At 37.1% G+C, this 20,142-nt stretch overlaps 1 protein-coding gene across 1 annotated transcript; it reads right to left on the bottom strand.

Moving 5' to 3' along the window:
- Nucleotides 1-12,106: 12,106 nt before the first annotated feature.
- LOC129238587 (uncharacterized) lies at nt 12,107-13,378 on the bottom strand. The gene has a single exon (XM_054873657.1). It carries the CDS (start codon nt 13,376-13,378, stop codon nt 12,107-12,109), a length of 1,272 nt encoding a protein of 423 aa, XP_054729632.1.
- Between the last annotated feature and the right edge of the window lie 6,764 nt (nt 13,379-20,142).

The following is a 20,142-nucleotide window of genomic DNA, read 5'->3' as shown; positions in this document are numbered from 1 at the left end:
CGCCGCACATATGGCGTTAAATTAAATTTAATGGATAATTTGGGTTCATGATGTATGACGTTAATGGCATCTCAGATTTTTCATCGCCAATATTTGCGGTCAATAGGCTTTATTGACTATTGAAAGGGAATGCTTTGAAAAGCGAGAGGAGTAAACAAAAAATTCCTTAGAGTAATTTAAAAAAATGCATGTATGTATATGTATGTATGTACACGTTGGCCATACATTTGACCATAGGCACTTTTGCAATAGCTTTGCAAGGAACATGTGGAACAAGTAAGTTGATGATTGAAAAGTAAACAATTCGGAAAGGAATGAAAAATGAAAAAAAAAAAAACAAAAATAAAAAGTGATCAAAAGTTGCAAAGAACTGTGATAACAAAAAAAAACAACAAAAAAAATATATTAATAGCATCTGAGTGTACAACGATGTAGAAGAAAGTAATCAGCGCCTTGATGGTGTAGGAGTTGTGGTGAAACAAATAAATATTCGCAGTAATTGAAATGAATGATTTATAAATGACGAATAAGCATCTAGCTTGAAGCTTACTAATTTTTTATAGGCGTTTCTCAACAAGTTCTCATGCGGCCGATTTCACTAAACTTCTACTAATTTTTCTCAATAGGAAGAACAGCTAATTTCTTATGGAGGGTCACAGTGTGCTTGATCTACGAAAACCTAATAGCTCGCTAGCTTTGGCTAACAATAAGGAGCGCATTAACTTATCAAGCACAGTCCTTACTAGGCATTGTTTGATTAGTTCAGACGTAGCCAGATTAAGCACTCTTTTAAACAATTGCTTGAATAAAGTTGCTTTCTCTATTACTATCAAGCACTATCTTGGCGAAGGGCACAAACTTTAGGTAGATATCTCTTAAAAAAACGTGTAGACCTGCAGTTCACGAATATTATAAAACCGCTAGAACCGTGAAAATAAATGCAAAGCAATAAATACCTGGGCCATACCCCTTTTGACTTACTCGTTTGGCGTAATAAAATGGTCTCAAATAGATATCCTTCGGATTGAAACGCTGATACGTAGCACTTTTACTAAGTTCCAAAGTTCCATTACTCTCAAAGCGCTGTGGAAAGAGTATTACTTCCTCGAACGTTGGTGGGAGTATACAGCTTTGGTCATAGAATTAAAACGGATGTATAAAACGAGGGAAGTGAATATATATTAATACCAATAATTATATCTTCCACTAGATTAGTGCTTAAGCATCTCCGGCAATAGCAAAATAAAACAATATAAAATAAAATAATAAATAAAATTAAGTAAAGTAGAACACATAAAAATTAAAATAAAATTAGACAAATTAGCTTTGTAAAGACGGAAAAGGATGAAAAAACTAAGAAAAATGCAATATACATATATATATAATAAGATAAGCAATCAAGTAAAATTATATGAAAAAACAATTAAATCAAATCCAAAAAACAAAAAAGTGCGTGTAGCGTAGTGTACACATAACTGATGCGAAACTTTCAAGGCAGACTAGGAAAGAGGGAGAGACCCGAGAGAGAATGAGAGAGAGGGAGAGAGAGAAAGAGAGAGAGAGAGAAAGAAAGAATATATAAATTTACAAATAATACACTTGGTATATCAACTGCGCATATACAGCGTCTGTCGCCAACGCGTACTGCCACAGCACGCACAATATGATCTATCGTATTCTAACTATACGTCGCTCTCTTGCGCTCCGATGCATTAGTGTAGCGTTAGAGCAGTGCGCACATATAGCTCTAACACTATAACGTGAGAGTGGTGTGTAAAAGACGTCAACAGTGAAAGACGTGTTCTGCAAGTGTTCTGACAAAAGTGACAATAAGTTTGGGAAAAAGTCCCACGGTAGTGATCAAAAGTGTGCAAGTGTGCTCCCAGGAGCTATAGCAGTGAGCAGTGAGTGCCCCTGACAGGAGTACCTGACCAACCAGGGGTAAATACAGCCATTTTTTATCAAGCTCCAAAAGAGTAAAAAAGGCAAAAAACAAAAAAAAAAATATTAAAAATAAAAAACAAAGAAGAAAAAACTGAGAAATGATTAAGCAAACGGTGAAAAGTGTTGTTGCAGAGAGAGAGAGAGAGAGAGAGAGAGAGAGAGAGAGAGAACAGTTGCTTAACATAAGCATATCTGCTCAGACAACTGCAAATTGTTTATTGTAATTGAACGGTGCAAAGTGTTGGTGGGAAGAGGGAGAATAGCTGATTACCATCTGCACATCTGCTCAGACAGCTACGGTGAGAGGTGAACGACATCTAACTCCCACAGGTATAAGCAAACCACCCAACAACATGCCCAATGAGTCTCCGGGCATATGCTGAGAATCGAAAGAAAAGAGCGAAACGATCAATCCTTTTCTGAGACGAGTGAGAATCGTTCGCTCATTAGTATGATGGAAGTGCAGAGGCACATCAACATTCCAATTAAAAACTTGGTGAGTGCAATAGAGAGGCAGCACCAGAAGGATTAGACATGTACAACATATCTAAGCCACCCACTGTGCGCGCCAATTAAAGCACACAAACCGACAAAATGGAGAACGATCGCTAAAAGCGGAAAAGCAAGCCCGCACGGCTGCCAATAGCGGGCGGGATGCACCCAATTCGCCGCAGCAAATAGCAAAGTGCATCCGCTTAAATTTGCCGAGAGGACCAATAGAGGCCAGGCCCAAAGGTCAACAACACTACTCCAACCAACCAAAAGAGGTCGTTGCTGTAAAGAAACAAAGTGTGGCAGCAGTAGACATGAATGCGCCCCTAGGCGTGGAGGGCACCCAACAGGGCTGGTCAACAGTGGTCAAACGTAAGATGCCTAAGAAGTTTCACTTCAAAAATTAAATTAAATAAAATATATATTCTTTTAATAACGATTCTTATTCCATTTTTAGAAGTATTGCACAATTGCATCTAGTAGACGGTTAGGAGTAGTCAAAATTTTCCAAAAATTGGATTTTTTTTGCATTTTCTTAAAGTATAATATCTTGAAAATATTGTGGGAAATTTTGGAGAGAATACCACAAATACTTTTCGAGTTGTTCAACAATTAACAAAGGGCGCTCGGGCGCTCCGGAGAGTTCGAGAGTAAATAGCTACATGCGTTTTTTTTTTCAAAACTATGTTTTTTGAACTGGTGATTGCTGTAACTTAAACATCGTTTAGTAGATTTTAATACAATTTATCCTGGTTTTGAAAAACATAAAAAACTCGTGCCTGATCGAAGGATTATTTTTTTTTTTAATTTAGATTTTTTGCAACAATTAATTGTCGGTTTTTCTCTCGAAAATCTGGAAAATATTTCCTGAGGCCTCCATATTGTTAATTTTGAAAAAAAAACTTCCATCAGGCACAAGACTATCTATTAATAAAACTCATTTCTCGTGTCCGATTGGTTTTAGATGAATCGGACCTCTGACTACCCCTAAGCCCTTAATAAGCAATTTTCATTTCACAAAATAATAAAATCAGCATTAAGTAATATAAATTATAAGCCAAAAAAATAAATTAAGGTAAAACAGAAATAATCATAAGAGAGGCATAAAAAATGCAAAATAAAAAAATCATCAGCTGGGAAAAAATAATATAAAATATATTAATAAGTAAAATAAAATAATAAATTTAAATATATAAAGACAGATAAAATATGTGCATATATATAAAAAAATTACATTAATCTTGGTTAAATTAAATTATATAATGTTGAAAAATGATATTTCGTTTCCTTTTTTACACAAAAACTAAAAATAAAATTAACAAACAACTACTCATGACCGATTCTAATTGTAGAATGTTGCAAAAGTCTTTGAACAGCAAACCAAGTAGGGCTACACGTCCCAAAGTACGCAGGGGACATGCAGCACAGCCAAGCAAAGTACAAAGGCGGACAATAGCCACTGATGAGTGAGTTTTTTGTGGCGTCTTTTCTGGTGTCCGTAACTATGGATTTAGTTTGCGTTTTGTCTCGACCCGCTTCCCTTCTTTTCTGCTCCATCGCAGCGTGCAATTACAATATTGATTACTATCGGACTTGAATCAAGACATAATGAGCAGACAGAAGGGGGTGTTAACGCAAAAGAGACAGCATCAAAGTAGACTAGAAAAGCATTCAATGAATTCAGTGCTCGGGGAATAGAAATCGTTGCAAAACTACTGCGCTGCGTTCTGTGCCTGTGGCAATGGTCAGCAGCTCAGTTTTATAATAACAGAGAAAAGAAAGAAAAAAATTATCTGCCAGCGAGGATTTTCTTTTTAACATTTCCAATCAGTTTGTTAGCAGACCTACAGTGAACACGCGAAAGGGAGAAAAGGACATTGAATTAGATGAGCTGCTGGCAGTCAGGCAGATAATGGCGGGAACAAAAACTAAGCTACTTTCTATTTTTTTTTTTTGTTTTTATATATAAGTAATTTTGCTATATTTTTGCGCTTCTTCTATGTTGTCTTAATCTCCTGCTGCGTTTCTATTTTTTTTTTGTGCCTTTTTCTTTTCTTTTCTTTTTTTTTAATAAAATCCAATGGGCACGCTTGGACAACTGAGCCGCTCAGAAGAAAAATCATAGACTGGTGCATGCGTACTTCGAAGTCATTTAGGCCAAACTTCTGCTCCAATTGGGGGCACATGTGCATGCATGCATTTTGTGCAACAAATGCGTTGCCAATACTAGAAAATTTATTTAAATGCCCAATGTTTACGGTAAGCATCGAACGCCGTACCTGGAGCCAGTATGTCCACACATATACATGTACGCGGCCATGTTGGGCATCGCTATGTACTTTTTATTTTATTTTTATTTATTTTTTCTGTTTTTCGATAGCATAAAAGTACTGCTTTCTGGTGCTATTTTAAAGAAATGTGGCCCGCGTGAAGGCAGAAAGAATAAAGTTAATCAGAGTAATGAAGAGGAGTTTTTTGAAGTCTAATACGAAGATGTGCCTTACTGCAGCTGCTACTCTGTTTTGACTATTTACTTTTTTCTAACAATTATTTTTGTTATAAAAACATAGTTCATTCTACAATGAAAAGCACAAAAATTCAAGCTTCAAACTTTATACAAGTTGTATAAAAATTCGAAAAATTTTCAAAAAAGATTTTAAATTTTTGGTCAGAATCTTAAAAAAAAATTTGGGTATGCAGTTCTATAGCACATTCAATTGTAATTTAATAAAGTACGAGTTTGAAAGGTCTAAAAGCTCTCGTTGTTTTTTGATAATTTTTCCCCTGACGACGTTGTGCATTTTTTGAATATAATGAATGATCAAAAATTTGATCGGCAACATTGCCCTTTAATAATTTGAATGGGGATAAATGAGAGCATTCTACGGCTCGATATACTGACGAACTTTAAACTTTTTTATTTTGTACTTGGTGATTTTGTAGTGTTTTGGGTGCAAAATAAGTTTGTCAAAAAGATTTTCGGAATTGCTTATACTGACAAACATTTCTAATTCGTTGATTATTGCTTATAGATATTTTTCTTCTTTAGTTAAAATTATAAAGAAAACTTAAGTTGATTATTTAATTAATATAGTTTTTGAAAATAGTTCTACAACTTTCATGAAACAGCCCTAACATCGGGGTGTCCGGTGGCAGTCAACAGCCAGTTCACTGTCCGAAAGTGATGGTTGGTTTGGACAATATTTTTGAAGTGAAACTTATTAGGCGTCGATGGACGAGCGAGAATGGAGAGTAAAATTTCAAGGCCATGCAACGTTTAGAACATTTTCGTTCTACGAGAGAGAAAAAAGATATAACGTAGAGGAAAAGGAGAGGGAGAGAGAGCTATACCTTATATATATCTTAGATACACTTTAGGCTATTTTTCCTGAGTTTTTATTTGCGGTTGCTAATTTCTAGTGAGAAATAATACAGCCTACTTTTTGGCGCTTGTTTGTTGGTGGAGGTTCGTTAACAGTAAAGTTTGTGAATCAAAGCCAGCCACTGTAAAAAAGAAATATCGTTCGTTACATAACATTTCCTTAAAATCTGAAACTTTGTTCTCTCCGTTACTTTTCTATCATCCCTAATTCACCTTCACTCAGTTCATTTTGTTCACTGTGGCAGCCGTCAACGGTATTACTGATTTACCGTTAGTTTTGCAGCGGTTTTCTATGCAATCAGTTCTGTTATTATTTGCGCTTTCTACACCGACTCGCGTTTACGTAATCAGCCTACTACCGCCAATATCCCCCGCCATCTCCCTCGCCGACAAGCTGTCTACTGGCGCATCAAGCTAGAAAATTGCGTTTTTCCAGCAATGAACAAATGCTGAAAAAGCTGAAAGAGAGCTCGAAGCAAAATAAAAATAGCAAAAATGTTAGCAACAATAGCAACAATAATAGCAGCAGCGATAAATCCTGCAACAACTAGGCACAACAAACAATAGTGACGTAGTTGCGTGTTTTTCTTCACTCTGCTGCCCTTTTTATTATTTCGTTTATGGTTGTGTCACAACATCCAATGCTCGATTGCTGTTGTTATTATAGTGGTGTCGACGCGAGTGGAAAAATGGCGTTGGCGTCGTTCATTCATTTCACAGACATTCAACTGTATTTTCTATTATTAACTTTTGTTTTGCAGTTGTTTTTCTTGTTGCAACTGTTTGTTACTGTCACCATTTGACACCAAATGCTGGCGCCATAATGTCCCGATACAAAGTAGGTACACCGCAGGAACTCGAGCGGCAACAAAGCTAGCAACTATGGATGTACATATATACAGCGTGCCTTTTACGTGCCAGGTTGTTGATTTTTCTTTTCATTTACTTTTAAGCGAAATAAGATTCACTAAAAAATTTATATTGTGGTCTGGCCAGACCTCCTTTTTCGTCCTTGGACGTGAGTTTAATATATTTTTATTATAGCTAACGACTTGAGCATCCATGTAGCTTACTAGAATTAAATTTTCCATCGATGTATGGATATAACCTTTTAAAAAGGATCCACGAACAAGACGAAATAGGTCAAACCCAGCTGCCCAACCAAAGGTGCTCAACGGATGGTTAGATAGCCTCAAAACCTGCGTAATGCCTGTCTTTTTTTGAGACTTACGAGCTGGAATCCCGTACCAAGAAGCTGTCCTGAATGTCTTTTTGCACTTACTTCACATCGACTTTTCCATCAATTCCGTCGCAGCTCAAAGCGCAACCAGGTTAAAGGAGATGGGCCTCTGGAGACAATCTCTCAAGGGACATGGTAGCATTTTCGGGCCGTTAACACCGTATTTATCCGAACTTCGAACATATCTCTCTATCCGCACTCTCTAGAGTTTGAAGGTCGGGCTAAAGCAATCTTTCTAAATAGGCAGGATTGGATCGAGGGGACAATCTGCACCGAAACTTGCACCTCAGTCTTTACTGACGACTCCAAGATGGAATCGGAAGTCGGAGCAGGGGTTTTCTCTAAGACAGCCAATTTATCTATCTCCTTTAAACTGCCGAACACTGCTAGTGTTTTTCAAGCAGAAGTCTTTGCGTTCTTGCGGGCATGCAAAATGATTAGGGAACGCGGGAGCGAGGGCGATATTAACATTTTATCCGATAGTCAAACCGTGATTAAGGCTCTGGCCATGGTGCTGAACGAAATTAGTAAGCTCCTGTAAAGAAGAGATTAAATCTCTTGGGTGTGCAGGTAACATTTCTCTGATCTGGGTTGCAGGTCATAGGAACATAGAGGGTACTGAAATTGTTGATGAGCTTGTCAGGAAGGGGACTAAATTGACCTCAGAGACCTACTACCCGGTCATCGGCATCCCCCTGACAGTTGTTAAGGGGGAACTGCACAAATTATTTCTCAGGAAAGCGCAGAAAAGATGGAGCTCCATTTCTTCATGTGCTATTTCGAAAACCCTTTGATCCCATTACAATATACCGAAGACTCAGAAAGTCCTTGCCGTTAAATTTCCAAACTCGTAGCTGTATTTACCGGTCACTTGATGATTGGCACACACGCGGAAAAGCTGGAGTTACCATTTAACCTCCATAGCAGAAGCTGTGGGGACCTTTCAGAGAAGGAGACTGTTGAGCACTTTCTCTATAAATGTCTGGGTTTGGCAGCTAGAAGACTAAGGGCACTGGGAGCTCCTTTCTTCGACAGCCTGGGGCAGTGCGCCAATCTAAATCCATTCAATCTTCTCCAGCTCTGGCTGGCTATAGATATCTGCCAGTTGGAGGTCTCATAATGGTATCAAAACGGCGCTTTAGTGCTACTTGAGGAGTGCCAGGTGCACTTCAACCATGTCACCTACCTAACTACCAAGAAGCTGAGCTCGCAATTGCTGACTACTTTGTTTGCGTGGTAGAATCTTTGGGGCAAACATATGGCTACAATAGATAACACCGACAACTCAATCGGGAAGAAGAGAATTCAAAGTGATGTATTGAGTGTGAATCAGGTATCTTCTCTACTCCTGAGTAGATATCCCGAATTAATTAAAGACTTAGTTAAGATTGCATAGGAGTTGAACGTGTAATATTCTCACGTGTAATATTCTCCCCTTTTCTTCCCGTCTATCTTTTTAGGCCTCACGCACAATGGGTTCTCATAATTAACTGAAAATTGGGTATTCGTTAACGCTCTCTCGTCGTACTCAGATCCATTTAATACATTTTTGTAAAATTTTCATTGAGAGGTGCGGTAAGTAGCACTTTATTTCAATCATTTATCGGTTTTCTAGTTTACACAGTAAACAGCAAATTTATAGAAAATGTTTTTCTAATACCGGTCCCCCGCTTAGCAGGCAATGACAAGCCTCCGAGTGGGCTTAAAAATGCAGGTCGCTTCATTTGTGGAACAACTCACGCCACAAATAGGAGGAGGAGCTTGGCCAAACAGCTATCAGAAGTATACGGGACAATTATTTATTAATTTTTTTTAAGGTTTAAGGTTAACTAACGAACAGTCTTTACTTTTGCATTTTCTTTCTTTTTTATTTCAAAATAGAGATTTTCCGATATATGGCTGATTTGCTTTAATATCACTGGAAAATCACATAATTTACTCCTCCAAATATCTTAACAATATCAACTACTTACAGAGTCAAATGTTTTGGTTCAGAACTAACTTAATTGAGGCTTTATAAATTCAATGGCGTCTCAAGATTTATCAGGTTGCCTCTAGTTTTCGAGAAAGCGCTATGTGAAAATATCCTTGGAGTCGCTGCAAGCGCATTTAAAAATCACCTCACATCATCAATTTTGAAATATAAAACCACTCAAATCTTAGGGTATACCAAGTAAGATCAACTATCAAAACCTTTGCCCAAAGTTTGAAGTTGCAAGGTGTTTTACGAACAATTCTCTACAGCTGCTTGATGTCAGTTGAAAAATGTCAATCCAAACAGTCGCGGGCCAACTAAAAGCAACCTGACTCGTAACTGAGTGCCGTGTGCATATGTATATAAGACTCCATATTTAGTGTTTTATCTCCATATTTAAATTGTCCTCCTCCGCCCAACCATTACGAGGGGCACGGCACGCAATTTTTATTTTTTTGATGTTACCCTCAAATTTTCTCTATGGCTAAGTCTAATAATATGGCTAATTTTAAGTCTACTTTTTTACTACTTACTTACTTTTTTTAATATATGTGGTTAGTTTTTTTTATTTTTTTAATATTTATATTTCTGAATATATTTGGAACAATTTTTTTTGAATTAAAAGAATTGTTTTGAACATATTTGCTTTCTTTTTTTAAATATATTTGGTTAATTTTTTTTAATTATTCACTTTTGGCCACTTTTTTTCTCACGAATCAATTTAACTTGGAAATTGAAGAGTTGACCAAAATCATGGCAGAGGTAAAGTAATTTTTATATTAATAAAGAAAATTTAAAATTAGCACCAACAAAAAGGAAACAAAGTGATCAGTTATTTTTCCACTTTATTACTGGGAGTAACTCATGCAAGAAAAAACGCTGATTCTACCTTCTCATCTCTTGAAAAAAATTTTTTTAAGAAAATACAGACATATAACTTTTTGTCTACTAGACTGGTCAGAAGACAATTTTTTTTTCACGACACCCTTAAATTTTCTCTATGGCCAAACAAATTAGCCATCTATGTTTTTATTTCTTTTTTTTTTTTTAGTATTTACCCGCACCGCCAATGCTATAAAAATTACTATTGAATTAAAATGAGAAAAATAAATTTTTCCGCAAATTTAAGGAAGTCTGGTTTAAAATAAAAAAAAATTATACCAAACATAGAAACAGGCGACAAATGTTGATTTGGTTTTAATTATTACTTTTTTTCTTAATTTGGAAACCTTCCAAGGTCTCTATAAGAAAAACGTATTTAAGACTAACTTGAATATTAGTAAAGAGAAATTCAAAGAGTAGGTTTAATAATATCGATCAGTGAACAATTTATATAAAATTTACGGAAACGTGTATTTTTCCCATCAGAAGTTGACGATATTTCTCAAAGCGTCTGTGGCAACGGATAAAAGAAAAGCAATAAAAAATTGTATTTTTTAATTTTTGGCCTCAGAACAGTCTTATGAAGAAAAAAAAAAATTTAAGGACCGTACTAATGTACATATGAACAATAAAAATCTTTTTTTTTTTTGATAAATTTTGGACGTAGAAAAAATATATATATTTTTTTTGATAATTTTTTACCTTAGAACAAATCTATGAAGAAAAATAAAGCGAAAAGAAAAAATGTTTTCCTAATGTATGTACTTATGAACAATAAAAAAAATAATTTTTTTTTTGATAATTGTTGGCCTTAGAAGAAATTTATGAAGAAAAATAACCAATGAAGAAACATTTTTTTCGGGCCATCCTAATGTAATTATGAACTACATATATTTTTTTGATAAGTTTTGGCCTTAGAACAAATTTATGAAGAAAAATAAAGCATAAAGAAAAAAATGTTTACGGACCATCCTAATGTACTTTTGAATAATAAAAAAAAATAGTTTTTTTTTTGATAAATTTTGGTCTTATAACAAATTTATGAAGAAAAATAAATCATAACGAAAGAAAGTTTACGGACCATCCTAATGTACTTATGAATAATAAAAAAATATATTTTCTTTTGATAATTTTTGGCCATAGAAGAAATTTATGAAGAAAAATAAAGCATAAAGAAATAATGTTTACGGACCATCTTGATGTACTTATGAACAATAAAAAACTTTTTTTTTTATTTGGTAAATTTTTGCCTTAGAAGAAATTTTAGAAGAAAAATAAAGCATAAAGAAAAAAAATAATTTCCGACCATCCTAATGTACTTATGAACAATAAAACAAAATATATTTTTTAATACTTTTTGGGCTTAGAACAAATTTATGAAGGAAAATAAAGCGTAAAGAAAAAAATATTTTCGGACCATCCTAATGTATTCATGAACAATAAAAAAATAAATTTTTTTTGATAATTTTTGGCCTTAGAAGAAATTTATGAAGAAAAATAAACAATGAAGAAACATTTTTTTCGGGCCATCCTAATGTACGTATGCCTATGTAAATTGAATTCTTTGAATCCGATATAATTTAAGAAAAAGTATGCGCTTGAAATAAGTCTTTATTTATCAAAAAGTTTTTTTAAGGAATACGATTATTTTAATATAGTTAAATTAATTTAGTTGTTGATTATTATTCGTTATTTTGAATGAGCGTGAAAAATGCGAAAAGGTGTGAAAGAACGTGAATTTACTGATCTACCATTTGTTGAAAAGCGAAGTGATGTGAATTTGATAAAATTAAAATTGTGGATATGTATTTATAGAATGAGCCTTGGTGAACTTTGAACTCAGCAACTTGGTGAATAAGTGAATATGCGAAGTGAAGTGAACTGAAGCGGCATTAGAACGAACAAACTACGTACAAGTAAGTATTATAAGTAGTGAAAATTTCAATTGAGAAAATCTTTACCAAGCGCAAATACATAATTCATTATTAAGTTTTATTTTATTATTTCATTATTATTATTTTGTAAATACGGCTTTCATATTTTTCCTTCCTGTTTCTACATAAAAACAAACACCATGCAAACCTTTTTTTGTTTTGTATTTGTTGACAACTTTGCACTCTCTGCTTAAAAGCATCAATTTACTCTATTTGTGACACATTTTTCAATTTGTTTTCATTTTTCCCACAGGATTTCAAAACTTCTCCGATATGCTGTAGATGCGTTTCACACTCACGCACTTGCGTCTCAAGCGCTCACATTCGATTTCGCGAAAGTCCGCATGCGACGACGAACACGAATTTGACAAACCGAATTCACGTTCCTCGCCCAGACCGGGATCACTATCCTCTCCGCACGAGGCTAGTGACGCGGAACCGGCCGAGGCGGATGCCGATGCCGACGAGTCTGACGAATCTCCACTCGTATCCGATTCACAATCCGACAAACTAGCGTCACAGTCGTGCGCACGCGTCGTCACGGTCACGGCAGTGTTTGCGGCGTTGCGATTACGTTGATTCTCGCGCTCGATCGAGTTTGTGTGATTGGGCGGATCACGTGATGGGCTGGCTATTACCGCCAAACCATGCACTTGCACACTTTCCACCGCACTCGCTGCTAGGCGTTTCCTTTCGTTGTTCGTTGTATTACTATTCTTATTTTTACTATTACAGCTATTGTTACTCAGTATGGCGCGTTTCAAGTCCAACGCAAGCGCTGAGGCAGGCACCGACGCTGGCGGCAAGCAGTCAAAGTGGTGGTTGACACTAGCGACTGGTTGTTGGGTAATCACGCCCGCAGGCACACCCAACACCGACGAAGTTTCGGGAAAGATGCGATTATCCGAATTGGAAGCACCAAACTTCGAGAACAGCGAACGTGCCGAATGTTTGTTCTTTTGTTGCTGCTGTTGCAAGAAATAGTAGTCGCGTGGCAGTGATGAGGTAGCGTACAACTCTTGTGATTCGTAGACGCTACGATAGGCCGGCCGAAAGGCAGCACCGCTACTACTGCCCACACTACCAACACTTGCACTGGCCGCACTCAAACTATCACTACCAGCCGCTGAACCAAAAGTGCTACCCAAACCGCTGCTGTGGAGCGCCGGTGTGCTCGCCGAATTATCGGTATTGCTGCGTTCGCTGTGTACGCTGCTACTTTGTAGTTGTTCGAGTTGTTCACGTTGCTGTTGGGCGCGTAATTGTTCGCTTATGATGCTCGCTGTGGACTCGCTGGGCGAGAGCGAAATGCTAGAGGTGGCGGCTAGCAATTGGGCGCCCAAGAGCGGCGTTAAATTGGCGATAAACTGCTCTTGCTGCTGTTGCTGTCGCTGCTCGTCCAATTGGCGGCGATAGGCTTCAATTTGATCGGTTGAATTTGGTGATGTACTATGTAGACATCCTTGAAAGAAATCCAGTGCTTCGTATAGTATGAAACATAGCCCAAGGACAATGAATGTCTCCATCATAATAATGTGGTGGCCAACAGCGGCATTTTACGCCACAAGCCACAGCTAATCGACACACGCACCACGCACCAACACTACACTACGTCAAATGGAAACGACTTGGAATCGTTTTCCCCACACAAAAGCACTTCACACAGAGCTAATAAGGAGTTTGTAGTTAGTTTTTTTTTTTTTTATTTGAAATATTTTCCAAATTATCTTTAGCTATTTAGTGATTGTGAATTTCTTTCATTTAATCAGCTTATTAAAGCATTAAGTGCTGTTTCACTATGTATTACGTTGCTGCATAAAACTCAAGCCTAAAAGTATACAACAAGAAGCAATTGATTTTATTGCACTGTGGTTTCGTGCAGCGCATTGCGAAAATATGTGAAAATTTGCCAACAATTTGCGAAAATAAATTAAAAGTAAAGCAATCAAATTAAAAGTTTACGAACTAATAATGTGAGCGATTGGAAGTATGTTTAGAAAGTTTGAAGATACTTACGTTTATCGGCAACTGTGGCCAACTTTTAGGCGCAAACGTGCTGTAGCGTATTTATTAACATTTAAGTGTTTACTCAAATTAAATGCTTGTGCTAATTCAATTCAAGCGATTATTACGAGTATTCCTCTATGACTGCAACTTTTTGATGCACATTATTTTTGTAATACCAATACATAGATACATATGTTATGTAAGCAAATTAGGCAGAAATACCCAAATTCCTGTAAGCATTGTTTTGTTTAGATATTTTGCTGTTAAATTGATATTTTATTTGGCTTTATGGTAAATTAAATTTGCTTGATAAATAAAAACAAATTATTTGCATAGGCCAAGCCTCAGATAGAGAGCCAGAGAGAGAAGGAGAGGGAGGTAGGGAGTGGCAGTAGGACAACTGAGGCAGAAACAATCAGATGGGAACCAAGCGAATCTATATAAAGCGACGTCGATTCTTGAAATAAAGGGTGATTAGATTGGAAGTAATTTTTCCAATAGGGGTTTTATCCAAGATCAAATGCAACTACTGGCAAACTAAATATATAATTTTTTCAGTATTCATTGACACGTCAACATGGAGAGGCTTACGCTTCAACAACGTTTACAAATCGTACAATAGTTTTATGAAAATCGACGCTCTGTGAAAAGTATTCATCACGCGTTCAGGCCAAATTTTGGTGTACAACGATGAAGCCCATATCTGGTTACGTCAATAACTGGTCTGAACAGCAACCCGAAGCCAATCAAGAACAGCCATTACATCTAATGCCAAAACAATCGTTTGGTGCGGTCTATGTGCTAGAGGAATCATCGACTCATACTTCTTCAAAGACGAGGCTAGCGTCAATCTAATAGTGAATGAAGAACGCTATAGTGCCGCGATAAACAACTTTTTTTATGCCGAAAATTCAAGCTTGTGATCTCCACAACATTTGGTTCCAACAAGACGACGGCCGGCGCTAATTGCCATACAGCCCATGAAACCGTGAAACAATGGACTTACTCCGTCGCGGGTTTCGGTGCGCAATTTATCTCTCAGCTTAGACCAGAGGAACGTGTGATATCACACTTTTGGACTTTTATTTGTGGGGGTATGTAAAGTCTAAAAGCTTTGTGGATAAACGAGATTCGACAGAGGCATACTAAAGTTATTCACGAGATACCGACTGAAGACCTCCAACAAGTCATTTCAAATTGGTGTTTACGGATGGCCGAATTACGGCGCAGTTGAGGCCAACACTTGAAAGAGATTATTAAAAAAAAAATATCACGAATGGTTCTACACAAAAATAGTAAATATTGCCCCATCAATTATAATTTTCATTATTTTATTTATGTTTAAAATCCTATACCTCCAAATTTATCACCAACAATTTGGTGGATTATTGTATAACTGGAGATGAGGGATAGAAAAAGCAAACACTCTCACGTTGACTATCAAGCACCAATCAGCTGACGAAGCAACAACACCTTACATAGATTAGTGTTATATTCAAAGAGAGAAAGAGAAAGATAGAGAATACAGAAAAATAGATAGAAGGAGACGCCGAGCAAGCGAGCCACAGATAAAGCCCAGATGGCAGAATTTGTATTTAAAGAGAGAAAGAGCAGAAGAGGAAGAGAAAGAGCAGAAGAGGAAGAGAAAGAGACACATATGCATAGAAAGAGACGGAGGAAGATCGAACAAATCACATTTGGTAGATTTCATAGTCAAATACACTTGGATAAGTCAGCTAGGTGATATTTTGTTTACAAATCAGATTTAGCTGAAACAATTTGGTTGCAATTTTTTTAAATAATTTACATACTTTTGTCATAGTTGAAGCAAAGCAAAGCAATTAAGCCGTTTTATTTAAACAAAATATTCGAATGCTAATTATTATATTTTGAATAAATTTGGAACTAAAATGTGAATTTGTGTTGAATATCCAAACATGCGTGATTTCTTATGTAAATATTGTCCAATAAGCTAATTCGAAACTATTTTTGTTTTTTAATGAACAATGCAGATATTCCCATATTTCCAGTGAATTTTAAGACAGTATAGCCATTGCGGCCGCCGTAGCCGAATGGGTTCGAATCTGCGGGCGTTAAATACCAAATGATAGGAAAAGTCTTTTCTATTGGCAGTCACGCCTTAGCAGGCAATCGTAAATCGCTGAGTGTATTTTTGCCATGCAAAAGGTATTCATAAAAAATCATCTGCTATTCGAAGATGATCTCTTCATTTGTGGAAAAGTTCAAGACGATATATATATAATTGGCGCGTATACCCTTTCTGGGTGTTTGGCCGAGCTCCTCCTTCTATTTATTTGAGTTTGATGAGTTGTAAAGTTTTTGTAGGTTTTAAGGTCACATTTTCATAAATTTATAGAGCTTTAGGTTGGTAGGTAAGTAGAAGTGCCAGTCAGTCTCTCAACCAACTCACTTAGACCGCTGCCGATCCATTTTGATAGCAGTTTACCTGCTTCCCTCGTTAAACCATTTTTCTTTAAGTGCAAACCCATTGCTCTGGCTAACACGTATCCCTCTAAGATCATCGGCATCACTCAAGAACAATGAGCCAAAGTATCTAAACCTACCGGGATGCCACGCGAGACAGTAACAAATATGGTGTCTAACGGGCTCTTCCTCCTCCTCCTCATGATTGTAGCTTCTGCAAAAGACGAAATGAGGTACATTCAATTTTTAAGCGTGTCGACTTATGAGGCCTGTGATCAAAGCAACTAACACAGAGACGTTTTTTTCTTGGCCGAATAAGTAGCGGCTTTGAGCAGTAGCGTCCCATTTTTGTCAAATTCTTTTCGTAGCTGTTATATTTCATATTTCAGACTATCAAACCATCTTGTGTTGGCTGAAGTGACAATGTTACTTGCACCACTCCGTTTATAGGTCGAGAGATGTATACCTATAATCTCCATATCAAGTGGGAAACGAGTGGTGGTGCACTCTAACGTTAATTTGACAGCCCTACAGGCCCCTGGTATATTGCTATGCCCTCACACCCATTTCAAATGGATACGGAAATATTCAGCTCGCAATGCGCTACAGTGATTAGGAAGACAAGCCGAAACACTTACTTTTGTTTGCTTACAGTAGACATCAAAGCTAAAAATGAGCTTTATGACTCGTACGACTTTTCTATTTATTTCCGCTCTTATATGAAGAGCTTCTTGGTGGGACGCATTGGACCATATTGCCGTAAGCACACAGTGTACGCTTGCATTTCCTAAGCCTTTTGAGCATTGTAGTGCTCTGCTCGGCAAATGAAATACTAAAGCAGAGCGTAACGTGGAGGGGAGAAAGCAGCTTAACGTCACTTGCTTAAACAGTTAGTCCCGCGCAAACTCACCCAGCTCTTGCACTTACCCATATTCTCAGGAATTCTTGAAGAAACGTAGCCTACCTTTGGGTGCTTCAACCGATCAGAAAGCAAACAACAATTGTGTGGATAAAAGTTCACGATATCCCAAGAACGCGGCTAAAATGTTAATTATTTTCCATTTGCAAACTTACCCAAGTGGTAAAACAATTTCTGACAACTGCCAAAATTTAATTTTAGTTTGGGCTAAGCTGTCAAAAATAACTGCTCAACCAAGAACTGCCAAACAAACTTGAATTTCTTTTGATAAAGCTCATATGAGTAAATGAGTAACCTATAGGAAAATCCAATAGTGCTGAACTGGTGCATTTCTAGTGAGTTCTGAACCAGTTCGGAGTAGTTCGCTTTCTCTCTTTTTTTCATATCAGCAACTAGTCCTAGGAAGTGGTAACTTTTATTTGCTGAATACAAATAAAAAATAAGTATGCAACAATTATTTTTTCACTTACTGGCATTCAATGCGTGGGGGACTAGAACTGCTATGATCTATTTATTTATTTTTCCTTTTTCTTCTTTTTTTCTTGCGATTATACCAAATCCCATTTTTGAAAAAGCCATTTATTACTTTCTTTTCTGTAGACACTTACAATTTGCGTACGCAGACTTTGTCTTAAAATATTCCTACAAATACTTTTGGGAAATTAAATTTTTAGAACATTTTAACCCTCTAGAGACCAACAAAAATCGTTTAGTGCACACTTTGAAAAAAAAAAACGGGGAAAAATGCCCTCTCGTGAGGTTGTTCATGGGCTCGAACTTTCTAAAAAAATAATCTTCGAACTAGCTATTTCACTTAGGCACGCAAATTAACCGTATTTTTCATTTTTTTTGAAAAACACCCAGATAAATAATACAGAACTTAGTTAGGCCAAGCAAGCACATTGAGAATTTTGATCTGAAAAAACCAACCGCCTTAGGATGTATAAGTAGGGTTTTCCAATAACAGGAGTTAGATGTTAAACCGGAGAGCTGATTAGCAATTTTTTATGGCCGCAATTGGATGGTATTGATCTGGACAACGTTTATTTTCAACAAGACGGCGCTGCGTGCCACACAAGCAACGAAACCATTGATCTTTTACGGGAAAAGTTTCCGGACCGTGTTATCTCTCGAAGAGGTGATCACAATTGGCCACCGATATCTTGTGATTTAACACCTTGTGATTTTTTTCTTTGGGGCCGGCTGAAAGAGAAGGTCTACGCGAACAGCTCAGGGTCGATTCAAGACTTCAAAGATGGGATTTGTTAATTTCATGAAAAGGATATTGTCCTGTTAGCGTGGTCGTGGTGGTCATTTGCCTGATGTTATTTCCTACTATTAACGGCATACTTTTCTCTTTATAATGAAATAAATATCCGATCATTTATATTAAAAAATAGCAGTTTTCTTTGAATATCAAAATAAGACCTCTTATTGGAAAACCCTTTACATACGTATTTTATTTATATCAGTCGAGTACTTTTATTCTGACTTCAACTTATTTACTCATTTCAAGTCCTGCTTTCGCGTTATTAATACATTACGGAACAGAAACAAACAGACACAGCTGAAGCTGAAAGAAAAATATTTTGCATACGCAAATGTGCAGAAATCGGTAGAGAGCTTAATAGAAGTCATTTTACTATTTATAGTACAATAAAGTCTTTTAAAGGGGAAACAAATTTTAAGATTTTGAGCTCGAGCCGAGCTCATACTGGAAAACCTCGCCTATTTATGAACGCCATATAATAGAAAAATAAAAAATAATACAAAATTTACACCAACGCAAGTCGTAGCTGAAGTTCGTGAACATATTATTAAAGAAGTGCATCCGAAAACAGTACGAAGTGCCTTGAAACGTATCGGGTATAGCTCGCGAATTGTTCGAAGGAAACCCCTCGTCAGCAAAGTAAATAAAAATAAGAGCATAGAATTCGCAAAAGAATATAAAAATAAGCCACTTGATTTCTGGAGCAACGTTACTTTGAGCGACAATTAAAAGTAAATTCAACATTTTTCAATTGGATGGAAGAATGCGAGTCTGGAGCTAGCCCAATACCAAATTCGAAAAAAGCAATACAGTGAGTACAGTGAAACATGGTGGTGGGGGTTAAATGGTGCGGGGATGTATTGGGAGGTTGAATTAGTTTTAAAGGTTTTTTTCGAAGATTTGGGGCTTTATTGTGAAAAAACGGTACAAAATATATTATTTTATTCGAAGTATTGGCCATCGCTAGCTACAACTTTCGCCCATCTTTCGGGCAATTTCTGGATGCCGTTTCTCCAAAATTCTGGCCGCTGCTTGGCTATCCATGACTCAACCCATATTTTGGTAGCCTCGTACGAGGAGAACCGCTGGTCCGCCAAATCCAGACTCATATGCCGGAACAAATGATAATCGGAGGGAGCTATGTCTGGACTATACGGCGGGTGGGGTAACACTTCCCAGCCAAGCGTTCCAAGGTATTTTTTGACAGGTTGAGCAACATGCGGCCGAGCGTTGTCATGTTGCAAAATAACCTTGTCGTGCCTTTTTACCGTTTCCGGCCGTTTTTCTTTCAATGCCCGGCTTAAACGCATCAATTGCAGTCGGTAACGATCCCCCGTGATTGTTTCGCCCGGTTGGAGCAGCTCAAAATATACGACGCCGACCTGATCCCACCAAATGCAGAGCATGATTTTCTTGCCGTGAATAGTCTGCTTGGCCGTCGACGTTGATGCGTGGCCGGGCAAACCCCATGATTTTTTGCGTTTTGGGTTATCGTAGTGGATCCATTTTTCGACGCCAGTCACCACCCGATGCAAAAAACCCTTCCGATTTTGTCGCTCGATCAGCAATTCGCACGTAAAAAATCGCCGTTCGACGTCGCGCAGCTTCAACTCGTACGGGACCCAATGTCCTTGCTTTTGGATCATTCCCAT

Source organism: Anastrepha obliqua, chromosome 2 (assembly GCF_027943255.1).
Source record: "Anastrepha obliqua isolate idAnaObli1 chromosome 2, idAnaObli1_1.0, whole genome shotgun sequence".
NCBI classification, from domain to species: Eukaryota; Metazoa; Arthropoda; class Insecta; order Diptera; family Tephritidae; genus Anastrepha; species Anastrepha obliqua.
Note: the sequence above shows the minus strand (reverse complement) of the source record. Positions and strands in the feature narration are given on the sequence as shown.

Coding starts and splice junctions, on each gene's coding strand:
- LOC129238587 (XM_054873657.1), bottom strand. CDS start 13,378: ATGATGGAGACATTCATTGTCCTTGGGCTATGTTTCATACTATACGAA.